This window comes from Pan troglodytes, chromosome 18 (genome assembly GCF_028858775.2).
Source record: "Pan troglodytes isolate AG18354 chromosome 18, NHGRI_mPanTro3-v2.0_pri, whole genome shotgun sequence".
NCBI lineage: Eukaryota > Metazoa > Chordata > Mammalia > Primates > Hominidae > Pan > Pan troglodytes.
Window position 1 is genome coordinate 45,241,418 of NC_072416.2, and position 14,727 is coordinate 45,256,144.

Here is a 14,727-nt window from a genome sequence, read left to right on the forward strand (position 1 = left end):
AAGTGAACCACCCGCCTTGGTCTCCCAAAGTGGTGGGATTACAGGCATGAGCACCTGGCCTGAATTATTCATTTAACTGCATAAAAATATATGCAAATAGATGTTTACTGTTGTATTGTTGTATTATAGTAAAACAAAAAATAGAGGATTGGCTAGAGTAGCTATTGTATCTTTATACAAAATAGCCCCCAAAGAAATCAGGATTGTCTGTATGAACAGATATGGAGAGATGTACACAATGTATCATTATATGAAAAAAAGAGAAAAAGAAAGTATTTTAAAAACTGATGTATTGCTATAACAATTAAGAGATTTTCCCATTTTAAGCCATCAGTGCATTCCTTAGATAATCATCTACTTGATTACGTTAAGTAAGCAATTCTTTAAAAATACAGACAAATTTAAGTTGTTAGGTTTTAGATAGGATTTTCATTGATATCCCACCAGTGAACTTAGTTTTTGGTTTTGAGTATGCTGGCTCTGCCCGAGTTATACTAGGTTCATGAAATGCAATAAGTAACTTCATCTTGTCATCCTGTATTCTGGAACATCTTACCTAGCACTGAAATCATCTGCATCTTCAAAGTCTAAAAGAATTAACTGATAAAACCAGCTGGTCCCAGAGCCTTTTTTGTAAAGGTTTAATATGTACATGAATTAAAAACACAAAGAAGTAATTTGTTCAAATTATCTATATCCTTATTTATCTTGAACTGCTGTGACTGACAGTGGTATATTAAAGTATAATTGTGGCCAGGTGCAGTGTCTCACGCCTGCAATCCCAGCACTTTGGGAGGCCGAGGCAGACTGATCATGAGGTCAGGAGACGGAGATTATCCTGGCTAACACAGGTGAAACCCCATCTCTACTAAAAATATAAAAAATTAGCCAGGTGTAGTGGCGGGCGCCTGTGGTCCCAGCTGCTCGGGAGGCTGAGGCAGGAGAATGGCAGGAACCCGGGAGGCGGAGCTTGCAGTGAGCCGAGATCGCGCAACTGCAGTCCAGCCTGGGCAACACAGTGAGACTCCGTCTCAAATAAATAAATAAATAAAGTATAATTGTGTTTGTCAATTTCTCCTTGAATTTAAAAAAAAATTTTGTTATATGGAATGTTTCTGTGCTGAAGCAAGCAGTACAACTGAGACTCTTAAATGTGTGCAATTAGCTAAAAAAGTAAACTCACTCTGGGGTATATTTGATTTAGTAAGGCCATTACATAACATGGCAATGTCCATATAATGAGTTCTTCCTTTTTCTTTTTTGGCCAAAAAAATAGAGGAGTGACAGCAACTCTGCTTATACTTCTTCATGGTTAAAACTCTAGGCATCTTAAAAGAAGCATATTCAGATTCCTTTTCTTCTTTAGATAACTGGAATTATCACAGTTGTATTTACTGTAATTTGGATCTAACCTCAGTCAGTCAGCCATCTGTTAAAAGCAGAGATCCTTTGCTCAATCTTATTTCTTTTATTGTCTTAATTGCATTTTCCTTTATTATTTATTTAAATGTATAACCAGATTTTTTCTTTATAATAATATATCAAAAAACCCTCTCTATGTATTACAGCTTCTATTCTACATAATAAAAAAAAACTAGGAGTAGTTTATATTATACTATTAATTGGATTCTTAATTTATACATCTTCTAAGATGAACTTAATTAACTAATTTGCACTTCACTTTCTGACCAAGATAACACAAGTAATTTCACCCAATCTCTCTGCTACTTCAACTAAAAAATAAGGATAATGAGTTGGCTCCATCATAATAGGGATATATGAAGAATTGAAAGTGAACATTTTTTGTCGTAAGAACCTTTTATAATCTACCAATGTAAGTCTATGGAAAGACTAAGCATAATAAAAGTGAAGATGTTATTAAGGAGTGTGAAAACATAATTTTTTCCACCAGTTTACCTTGCTAATATATTGACTGAAGAAGCTTTTATACATTATGGACAATGTATCTGGTCTTACCTGATCCATTTTTCAGATACCCATTTGCATCTACAGTTGTATACATGATATAAGGTCCAGGTTGATTCACTCCAAAGGGCTGCAATAGAAAAAAAAAATAGTTAAGGCTTGGAAAATAAGTGAATTATTGGAAGTTTCAGGCAAATCTCTTTCAAAGCAAAAAATTCTTACACGGATAACAGTTACCTAGAGACCCCTCCCATTAACAGCACATCAAAAGAAAACCTGTTGTTTCCTAGGATCTTAGTGTTAAAAAATAATAAACAAACAAAAAGAAAACCTGATTAGTAGAAAATTCTTAAGACTTTAAATGATTTAATAGTTGCATTTATTTAGTTCGTTATTTTAACTGGGTATTTCTAAGACCAAATATTCTGTTGAATATAGCATTGCTTTTTCCCTTCAGGGAGGGATTGGACATGGTTTACATTTTCCCACTAAAATATCAACATAAATAAAATCCATCCACAATAATTACGATAGAATAAAAAATACTGATGATTAGTTCCACCACATTTAAACTCCTGCACATTTAGAGAATACATTATTTTTCATTTAAGAAAATTCTGATGGATTGACAGTGCCTCAGTTACAATGGTGAGGTCTATCTCTAACTTGTTTCCTATTTCTGGAACATTCCTCAAACCTTGAATAAAATGATATACTCCTTCTCTTTAGAAACCAAGGCTAATTAAATAGAACATAAAGAAACCGAAGATTGCAATGGACATCCTAAGATGACAAAATGTTTAAGAAATGCTTTACATTCTTTTGAATATTTTTCTCAGCCTCAAAATTCTACTGATCTTCCCAGAAAAGTATAGAAAAGTTAATAATGACATTTAGATAGGCTACTGATGCTTTAAAAATGATTTTTCTCCAGGATGATAAGAAGTAATATGATTTCATCAACATCACAATTGCCTGACTGATATTTTAAGATTTTTAGAAGTCCATATGCTTCCAACGGCTATGAGAAAATAGGTTGCTATAAGGATGGAATTACTCATAAGACATTACTAATTGATTAAATGATTCATGAAGAAATCACATAAATATGCAAAATAAACAAGAAACATTTTTATGTGGAAAGATGAATATTACGCTTTGTACTACACACTACTTTCATGAGAGAATTAGCAAAATGTTGTCTCTACATTCTTATCTTGCAGATGGGCAAGGAAAAGCATTGTTTTCTTTCCTATCTGTATTCAGTTAAAAAAAATCAGGTCAGCATGTGTCTGATATGAGTTGTAAAGCTGAAGCTCACCTATCATCACGGGCCAGTCATTTTGATATTTGAAGACAAGGTCTAGAAATCCTGATCCAGTTTCTCTACACAGTGGTTCTCAAAGAGTGTTACAAGAAACCCCTGGGGGTCCCAAAATACCTTCAGAAGGTCACATTAGGTAAAAACTATTTTCATAATAATACTAAGACATCATTTGCGTTTTACACTGAGTTAACATTTGTACTAATAGAGCAAAAACAAAGATGTGGGTAATTAGCAGTGGCACCAAACAACAGATATTCCGACTTGGGTATTTAGCTAACGTTTTCTTGAAAATGGACAAAGTGAGTCTGCCACTTTCAGAAAAACAAATGACAGTATTTGTCGCTAAGGATAAAATTTGAGCTTCTAAGTGAATATTTTAATTTTGAAAAACTTGCATCTGCCACTGTGAGCCTGATATCTTCCCAATACTTAAGAAACTGTTCTGAGGCAATCAGTGGTAATATTAACAAATGTTTTTTAAAAATATCATACAATAAAATGTGTTAACATGAGGAAGATCTGCATAACTCAGTAAACCAAAATTTCCAAAATGACCAATGCATGATAGTACAAAACCATTCACGGGTAAAAGATCCATCTAAAGTGCAAGGTAGACCAATATATTTTAGTGTAACAGAGTAGTGTAGAATCACTTCTGGAATGGTAAGGACCTCAAAAAAATCTGCTCCTCAATAAAAGCAATGAGAATACTGGCAGAAAGTTGTTGAAATCAACTTTTTCAGAACTTTGCAAGAATCCAAGGAGCACTCATTTAAGAAAAATAGCTGAATTTTGGTAAGAATAATTACCTCTGTTGTGTTTTAAATTGCTCTATTTCCATGTCTCTCTCCCCAGCTCTGAAGTAGCCTTGAAAACCAACAGCTTTGCAAGTAGGGTAGCTATGAAAATGAAGAGCCTACCAGGTACTGGAGGGGGCAGAACAGGTTTAGAGCTCCCCAAAGATCCATTCCCAGAGAAATGTCACTATATGACCTTTCTGGAAGCTCCCTGAAAAGCTCTCTTCTCAGGGTTTGTCTTTTTTTAATGGACTGAGAGCTTGCTCTGTGTGAACAAGCTCCACCACTGTAAAGTTTCTTGAAAATACGTCCCATCAATACCTAATTTATTGAGAGTTTTTAGCATGAAGGGTTGTTGAATTTTGTCCAAGGCCTTTTCTGCATCTATTGAGATAATCATGTGGTTTTTGTCTTTGGTTCTGTTTATATGCTGGATTACATTTATTGATTTGCGTATATTGAACCAGCCTTGCATCCCAGGGATGAAGCCCACTTGATCATGGTGGATAAGCTTTTTGATGTGCTGCTGGATTCGGTATGCCAGTATTTTATTGAGGATTTTTGCATCAATGTTCATCAAGGATATTGGTCTAAAATTCTCTTTTTTGGTTGTGTCTCTGCCCGGCTTTGGTATCAGGATGATGCTGGCCTCATAAAATGAGTTAGGGAGGATTCCCTCTTTTTCTATTGACTGGAATACTTTCAGAAGGAATGGTACCAGTTCCTCCCTGTACCTCTGGTAGAATTCGGCTGTGAATCCATCAGGTCCTGGACTCTTTTTGTTTGGTAAGCTATTGATTATTGCCACAACTTCAGCTCCTGTTATTGGTCTATTCAGAGATTCAAGTTCTTCCTGGTTTAGTCTTGGGAGAGCGAATGTGTCGAGGAATTTATCCATTTCTTCTAGATTTTCTAGTTTATTTGCGTAGAGGTGTTTGTAGTAATCTCTGATGGTAGTTTGTATTTCTGTGGGATCGGTAGTTATATCCCCTTTATCATTTTTTATTGCATCTATTTGATTCTTCTCTCTTTTTTTCTTTATTAGTCTTGCTAGCGGTCTATCAATTTTGTTGATCCTTTCAAAAAAACCAGCTCCTGGATTCACTAATTTTTTGAAGGGTTTTTTGTGTCTCTATTTCCTTCAGTTCTACTCTGATCTTAGTTATTTCTTGCCTTCTGCTAGCTTTTGAATGTGTTTGCTCTTGCTTCTCTAGTTCTTTTAATTGTGATGTTAGGGTGTCAATTTTGGATCTTTCCTGCTTTCTCTTGTGGGCATTTAGTGCTATAAATTTCCCTCTACACACTGCTTTGAATGTGTCCCAGAGATTCTGGTATGTTGTGTCTTTGTTCTCGTTGGTTTCAAAGAACATCTTTATTTCTGCCTTCATTTCGTTATGTACCCAGTAGTCATTCAGGAGCAGGTTGTTCAGTTTCCATGCAGTTGAGCGGTTTTGAGTGAGTTTCTTAATCCTGAGTTCTAGTTTGATTGCACTGTGGTCTGAGAGATAAGTTTGTTATAATTTCTGTTCCTTTACATTTGCTGAAGAGAGCTTTACTTCCAAGTATGTAGTCAATTTTGGAATAGGTGTGGTGTGGTGCTGAGAAAAATGTATATTCTGTTGATTTGGGGTGGAGAGTTCTGTAGATGTCTATTTAGGAAATAACGCCGTATATCTACAACTATCTGATCTTTGACAAACCTGAGAAAAACAAGCAATGGGGAAAGGATTCCCTATTTAATAAATGGTGCTGGGAAAACTGGCTAGCCATATGTAGAAAGCTGAAACTGGATCCCTTCCTTACACCTTATACAAAAATCAATTCAAGATGGATTAAAGACTTAAACGTTAGACCTAAAACCATAAAAAGCCTAGAAGAAAACCTACGCATTACCATTCAGGACATAGGCATGGGCAAGGACTTCATGTCTAAAACACCAAAAGCAAGAAAAGCCAAAATTGACAAATGGGATCTCATTAAACTAAAGAGCTTCTGCACAGCAAAAGAAACTACCATCAGAGTGAACAGGCAACCCACAAAATGGGAGTAAATCTTCGCAACCTACTCATCTGACAAAGGGCTAATATCCAGAATCTACAATGAACTCAAATTTACAAGAAAAAAACAAACAACCCCATGAACAGACACTTCTCAAAAGAAGACATTTATGCAGCCAGAAAACACATGAAAAAATGCTCACCATCACTGGCTATCAGAGAAATGCAAATCAAAACCACAATGAGATATCATCTCACACCAGTTAGAATGGCAATCATTAAAAAGTCAGGAAACAATAGGTGCTGGAGAGGATGTGGAGAAATAGGAACACTTTTACACTGTTGGTGGGACTGTAAACTAGTTCAACCATTGTGGAAGTCAGTGTGGCGATTCCTCAAGGATCTATAACTAGAAATACCATTTGATCCAGCCATCCCATTACTGGGTATATACCCAAAGGACTATAAATCATGCTGCTGTAAAGACACGTGCACACGTATGTTTATTGCAGCACTATTCGCAATAGCAAAGACTTGGAACCAACCCAAATGTCCAACGATGATAGACTGGATCAAGAAAATGTGGCACATATACACCATGGAATATATGCAGTCATAAAAAATGATGAGTTCATGTCCTTTGTAGGGACATGGATGAAATTGGAAATCATCATTCTCAGTAAACTATCGCAAGAACAAAAAACCAAACACCGCATATTCTCACTCATAGGTGGGAATTGAACAATGAGAACACATGGACACAGGAAGGGGAACATCACACTCTGGGGACTGTTGTGGGGTGGGGGGAGGGGAGGGATAGCATTGGGAGATATACCTAATGCTGGATGACGAGTTAGTGGGTGCAGCACACCTGCATGGCACATGTATACATATGTAACAAACCTGCACATTGTGCACATGTACCCTAAAACTTAAAGTATAATAATAAATAAATAAATAAATAAAAGAAAATAATCATCAGCAATTGTTTAACATTGCAGCTGCCTGAGGCAGTGATTATCAGCTGGGGTTAATGAGAGGTTGACCAAATCTTAAAAGGAAAAATGGAAATGAGATATTCACAGGGGACTCTGAAAAGCTCTCACTTATTTCTGGGAATCTAGAAGTCCATGAACATATGCAGCACTATGTTCATGCCCCAGAAAGACTGGAGAAGGGCCTAACCTCTCTTTTAAGGAAATCTCTGGCCATCACAGCTGGCCATTAAGCTGAGTGGCAACACACAACAAAAAATGAAGACTTGACAGTATTAGTCTGGGAAAGTTACTGAACAAACAGCAATAAGAGCAAAAATCACAAACCCAGGCAATGGGAGAAATCTGGGAAGATTTCTGGAGTCGACATATAGTTAAAAATGTCCAGTTTTCAATAAAAAAAATTATGACATGCAAAGAAACAGTACGGCTCATACATCGGGGAAAAAAAAAACAGTCAAAACTGAAATTCTACAATACAATAACTGAAATGAAAAATTAACTAGCAAAGCTCAATAGGAGATTTAACCTGGCAAGGAAATAATCAGCAAAATTGAAGATATGTCAATTCATATTATCTAGTGTGAAGGATAGAAAAAAGGGAATAAAAAAAAAAAATGAACAGAGCCTCTGAGACATATGGAGCACCATTAAGAATACCAACAATAATGGGAGTCCCAGAAGAGAGGAAAGAGGTAGAAATATGTGAAGCAATAATGGCTAAAACTATCTAAATTTAATGCAACATTAACCTGTACACCCAAAAAGCTCAATGAACGCCAAGTAGGGTAAACTCAAAGAGATCCACACCAAGATACATCACAGTCAAACCCTGCCTATCATATCATAGTTAACATTTTGAAAGCCAAAGATTGAATGTTGAAAGCAGCAAGAGACAAGCAATTCATCACGGACAAGGTATCCTCAGAAAGATTAACAGCTCAATTCTCATCAGAAACCCAGGAGGCTAGAAGGCAATAGGATGATAAATTCAAAGTGTTAAAAGAAAAAGACTGTCAGCCAAGAAGTCTAAAATCCAGCAAAAATATCCTTCAAAAATGGGGGGAAATTAACATATTGCCAGATAAAACCAGAAGGAACTTGTTATTAGCACACCTGACTTGTAGGAAATATTAAAGGGAATTCTGGCTGATCTGAAAGGACACTAGACAGTAATTTGAATCCACACAAATAAATAAAAAGTACTGTTAAAGGTAACTCTAAGTATTCTGCGAAGACGAAGTTGGAAAAAAAAAAAAGGAACTGTAGGTAAATATGGTATAAATATATTTTTGTTTGTAGCTCTTTTCTCTTACCTGATATAAAAGACTATTGTTTGAAACAATAATTATAAAACCATCTTGTTGGTCTCATAATGCTTGAAGATGTAATTTGTATTGACAATAATAGTACAAATTGAGGAGGAGTAAATAAACTGAGATACGTTAGAGCAAAGTTTTTACAAGCTACTAAAATTAAGCTGGATTAATATGAACTAGATTGTTTCTAAGTTACGATGTTAATTGTAATCCTGAGAGCAACTACTAACAAAATAACTTTTTTTTGTGTGTGTGAGACCCGAGTCTGGAGTGCAGCGGCACAATCTGGGCTCACTGCAACCTCCGCCTCCGGGGTTCAAGCAAGTCTTCTGCCTCAGCCTCCCGAGTAGCTGGGACTACAGGCATGCGCCACCACATCCGGTTAATTTTTGTATTTTTATATTAAGTTTTAGGGTACATGGGCACAACGTGCAGGTTTGTTACATATGTATACATGTGCCATGTTGGTGTGCTGCACCCATTAACTTGTCATTTAGCATTAGTTATATCACCTAATGCTATCCCTCCCCCCTCCCCCCACCCCACAACAGTCCCCGGTGTGTGATGTTCCTGTTCCTGTGTCCAAGTGCTCTCATTGTTCAATTCCCACCTACGAGTGAGAACATGTGGTGTTTGGTTTTTTGTCCTTGCGACAGTTCGCTGAGAATGATGGTTTCTATTAAAACACTCCCTTTTATATTACATAGTTATGTGAGGCTGAATTTTTTTCATCTATTTCAACCAAGGCAACATACCACAAAAATCTGAATGTAAAAGGAGATAAGGGAATATGCTATCTTCTATTACACTAAGCATTAAAGAGATTTGTAATAACATAAAGCAATGCCTCTCTTTCCCTAATATTTTAATATGAAAAATATAGTTTTAAAAAAAATAAAATTGGTTATGTTAATATAATGGGTTATCTTTTAAAAACAATATCATTTAAAATTATTTCAGTTTTAATTTCAAACAAAGTAATGTCAGTAGATATATCTAACTTAAAGAAAAGTTTGGGGTCCATAGACCAAGAAGTTTGAGAATTGCTCTTCTACACCATCTGTATAATGAACAATTCAATTCCCAATTTCCTTTCTCAACTGAAATGATACAACTGATACCTGGGCCTATAGGTCTTTTGGTTTCTTATCCCATACGTCATAGCATTAAACTTCATTTTTTTCTTCTAAAATACTGCCACTTACCTCCATATGAATGTTTACTACAAAATATACTAAAAATAGTTATGCTCACAGAAAATGCCAAGAGATCTGGAAAAATTTTTACTTTGTGTTTCTTCTATACAATAAAGGTACAAGGAGTATTGCTGTATCTTTCATACCTTTTACATACTTGGGTTATATTAGGGTGTCCTTTTAAATGTCACATCTGATGCTTGTTCGAAAGAATTCAGGGAAGTTAAATTTAGACATATTAGTGATGGTTCAATTTTTCATACTATCAGTAAAAAAAGACTATCATTGGCATCCTTTTTCTCATTCTAGGATGTGTCACACTGATGTAATGCAGTTTAGGTGTTGTATCATATAGATTCTTTCTAACTAACCTGATCTCTTGTGTGCCTATTGTCTTATAAAATTGGGGTTGGAATACCTCTGTTTTCTTTAGAGACTTTTTTAGTAAGCCAAATGGTGGTTTCTATGTTAGTGTCAATTATTTGATTACCTAGGGTTTGTTTCAAGGTCTTGGGCTCCTATAGTGGAGCGCAAATAATACTTCAAATCATTGGCTCTGGATGATGAAATAAAAATGGAAAAACATATAAAAGATACTGTATTAGGTATAATCAATAGCTATTATATGATATAAATTCATGATTCTAAAATATTAGAAAAATAGCTGACTTATAGAGTGGACTTAACTTTTCTCAAGGGTAATTTTTAAAAATCCTGTTTATTTTTTAAGTGAACTCTCACTGGCATTTGTCTTTATCTTCATTAACGTTAGCTGTAATGCCCAATTTAGTTTAATATTGAAATTTTTATATTGTTTCTTGCTCTTTAAGACATTAAATAAAACATTATTTCCTTTAATTTTGGTTATTTTCCAATGAAAACTGCAAGATATTTTCCCTCTGACTAAGGTAAGTAAAGGACTGTAAAAAGGCATATTAAATGCAGAAAATATCCATATCATCGTTTTTCTATCTTTGGTACAGGAAGCATGATATCACCACTGTCAGGTGTGATAAAAGAAAGGCAAACAGAATTAAGGAGTGAGTAATATTTTAAGGAATGTCAAATAAATCAGTTATAATCAATACATAGTGATTGAAGTAATGCCTGCTATATTTTAAAGCATGGTAAAACAGTACCTAGTAAGATCATTCACTTCACCAAAATAAAGATAAGAAGGTTTTTTTTTGTTTGTTTGTTTTTTAGACAAGGTCTCACCCTGTTGCCCAGGCTGGAGCCCAGTGGCGCGATCACAGCTCACTACGGCCTTGACTTGTACTCAGGCGATCCTCCCACCTCAGCCTCCTGAGTACCTGGGATTACAGGTGTGTGCCACCACATGCAGCTAATGTAAAACATTTTTATTCTGTAGAGACAGGATCTCACTATGTTGCCCAGGCTAGTCAGACAAGTCTCGAACTCCTGGGCTCAGGCAGTCTTCTGCCTCAGCCTCCCAAAGTGCTGGGATTACAGGTGTAAGCCATGGCGTCTGACCCAAAGATAAATGTACTTGTCCTGTACTTTGTCAGAATGTTCCTAAATAGAATAGGTAAAAGCCTGAGACTCCTTCTGATTGAAAAGATTAAAAAGTTAAAGTCACCTTGTTCTGTTGCATATATTAAAAATTAATTGTTGTAACAATGGAAACAATTGTGTTTCATTAGGAGGTATTTCTGCGAGCATAAATAGGGAATGTTTTTCCTTTGCATCAGAGCTTTTCCAGAATGCATTTCTCTTGTAAATAGCTCGTAATTTATTTTTCAAGTTTTCATACTTAACAGTGAATATGCTATTGGGGTGAGAGATGCTATGGTAAACTTATCAATGACGGCCCATTAAAAAGCAAACCAAATTCTAGAGAAAGCTCATTAATTCATACCTCAAGTATTTGTCATGTAACTATGTGTCAGGCACTGTGCTGGGGAGTAAAGACTGAATAATCAATAAGACACAATCCTGAAGGGACTTAACACAGATACTCACCCACTTTAAACTATAATAAGTGACAGTAGTAGGACTAGGCATAGGGTGCTAAGAAACAACAGAAGGTGCATCCAACTCTATGTCAAATGGAAGCCAGGGAATGCTTTCTCGGAGGAAATATTGTCTGAGTGCCAACCTGAAGGTCACACAGAGCAAACTAGGAGAAGGTGAAGAAGAGAAGGCTTTGTTACAGAGGCAGGTGCAGGAACAGGAGGTGACAGAGGTGACAGAAGATAGTGGTTCAGAGATCTGATTATAGAGTTGTGGGAGGGCCTGAGGAAAAACTGCAAGAGATAAGGCTGAAGGGGTAAACCAGGGCTCTATCTCAGGAAGCTAGATTTAGATCATCTCTCAAGGGTAAAGGGTAGCCACTGAAGGTCTGTGTTTTAGAAAGATCACTGTTGTAGTATGTTTTTGAAGGATAGCTTAGATAACTGCAGCAGTCAGGCAAAAAAAAAAAAAAAAAAAAAAAAGTCCTGAAATAAAGTAACAGGACAGAGAGAAGGGACAGTTGTGGGGAAAGAATGATAATCTAGTAGATTTGGGAGACAAAGGAAAGGAAAAAGTGAGCCAGAGAACATGGGAAGAGGACTGGGTTTTGGGGGGTGGGGAACATTACATTTCAGGGTCCTTCCTTGTAAGGGACTTAGATACAAAGGTCTGATGTTCAGGAAAGTGGTTGAGATCACTTAAAGAGTTTAGAGTAGTCGCCGCTCATGTGCGGTTTCATGTCCTGTGGTTTCAGTTACTCATTGTACAATACCATAATGTATTTTGAGAGATAAATATTCACATAACTTTTATTACAGTATGTTGTTATAACTGTTCTATTTTATTATCCGTTATTGTTGTTGTTAATCTCTTACTGTGCCTAATTTCTGAACTAAGCTTTATCATAGGTACGTACGTGTAGGAAAAACAAGGTGCATAGGGTTCAGTACTATCCGAGGTTGCAGGCATCCACTGGGGATCTTGGAATGCGTTTTTGTGGATAAGGGGGGACTATTGTATATATAGTGAGAAGAGAACCTAGGATGGAACCTGAAAATCACCAACATTTAAAAGATAGGCAGAAGAGAAGTTCATAAAGAAACCCGGAAGAATGGACAGAGAGGTAGGAGGAGAGCTGGGAAGAAAGAGCAGGAAGGCAGCCGAGAAAAGGGAGTGTTTCGGTAAGTGTTGGCAGTATCACATGCAGCTGCAGCGGCGTAAGCTCAAAGGCTAGACGATAACAGTGGGTTAAGGATACTGAGGTGAGGAATTTGAGAGATCCATATGCAGGCAACTCAAGGAGTTTGGCTGAGAAAAGAAAAGAGAGATGGGTAGTAGCTGCAGGGGATGTGGGTTTCAGAAGGTACATATGTATACATGTACAGATAAGAGACTTAGGCATCCTTAACTGCTGAAGGAAAGACACCAGCAGACTAGTGGAGGCCAGATACATAGGCCAAATAAACAGCGGAACAAGGCCCATAAGGTTCCTGGAGAGGAGGCAGGTGTGACCCACAGCACAGCTGGCACGCTGATTTTCAGTCAAGAGGAAAAGCAATGAGAATGGCTGTGGAGGAAGGGATTATGTTTAGTGCTGCAGAGGTCAACTGACAAATTGTTATTATTATTATTATTATTTTTGAGACGGAGTCTCGCTCTGTCGCCCAGGCTGGAGTGCAGTGGCACGATCTCGGCTCACTGTAAGCTCCGTCTCCCGGGTTCACGCCATTCTCCTGCCTCAGCCTCCCGAGTAGCTGGGACTACAGGCGCCCGACACCATGTCCGGCTAATTTTTTGTATTTTTAGTAGAGATGGGGTTTCACCGTGTTAGCCAGGATGGTCTTGATCTCCTGACCTCGTGATCTGCCCGCCTCAGCCTCCCAAAGTGTTGGGATTACAGGCGTGAGCCACCGCACCCAGCCCAGCTGACAAATTATTAAGCACCAGCCCCTCTGTTAGGTTCCAGGACATACTGTCAAGAAAAAAAGATACTGTTTTCTGCCTCCATGGAGCTCTTTGAAAGGAATGTGCACAGAGTCTTTTTGTATATGGGGAAGTCAAAGACTACTTTTAAACCGTCTGTTCTCCAAGGGGAAAAGTACTTATCTGCCTGCTTCTAGATTCATAATCCACGAAGTGGAAAAAGTCACTAGACTTTGGTGAAAAGAATTACCAAGTCACAGAGAAAAACGCCATTATCTCCACTGACATAGTGAAAGGTCAGAATATGCCTTATACTGAGAATAAAAGATTTCAAAAATTAGTTGGATATTTGAAGGAAAAAAAATCAGAAAACAGGAATATAAATACTCTTTTGATTCACAGATATTTATGGTAGCACTCACTAATAATACTGATATTTACCATATCCATATTTCATAAATTTGTGATGTTTAAAAAGATTTACACACTAAGAAAAAGTCAAGAAGTCTAGTATACCTCTAGTCGTACCTGAAACACAAATGGAACACCAACATTTCTCAAAATATTTGGAACTTACTATCCCTACCAATATAGGGATGTTATAGAGGCAGGGGTATAAACAATAACATTGACAAATAATAGCAGCTAAACTTTTTGAGTGTTTATTGTGTATTAGGGCCTACTATGGCCTACCTACATTAATTCCTCCAATTTTAACAATAACCTTAAGGTAATGTGATAGGCAGAATAATGGTACTCCAAAGATGTCCATGTCCTACTTTCCAGAGCCTGCTGAATATACTGCCAAAAAGGACTTGGCAGATGTCATTAAAGATCTCAAGATGAGTAGAGTATCTTGCAATATCCAGGTGGGGCTAACGTAATCACAAAGCTCCCCATAGGAGAAAGAGGAAGGCAGTATGCATTAGTGCCAGTGATTTGAAGATGCAACACTACTGGCTTTGGGTATGGAGGAAAGGGCCATGAGCCAAGGAAGATATGCAGCCTCAAGAAGCTGGAAAAGGTAAGGGGATGGATTCTCCCCAAAGCCTCCAAAAAGGAAGGTAGGCTTGCTGACAACTTGATTTTAGTTCAGTGAAACACAGTTCAGGCTTCCAACCTCTAGAACTGTAAGAGAATAAATCTGTGTTGTGTTAAGCCACTAAGTTTATGTTAATTTGTCACAGCAGTGATAGGAAACTTACACAGGTTAGTTTTACAGACATGGAGAATGAGGCTTAACAGAAGTGAAATAACTTCTCCAAAATTACTG

The 14,727-nt window shown here is 37.0% G+C and overlaps 1 protein-coding gene across 2 annotated transcripts in view; it reads right to left on the minus strand.

The window, feature by feature from the left end:
- ITFG1 (integrin alpha FG-GAP repeat containing 1) overlaps positions 1-14,727 on the minus strand; it is a 255,382-nt gene that overhangs the window by 59,498 nt on the left and 181,157 nt on the right. For both annotated transcript variants that reach the window (XM_520622.6, XM_054669342.2), the window contains exon 14: positions 1,978-2,056. In XM_520622.6, the coding sequence (XP_520622.2) occupies positions 1,978-2,056 (79 nt within the window). The remainder of the gene's footprint in view (positions 1-1,977; positions 2,057-14,727) is intronic.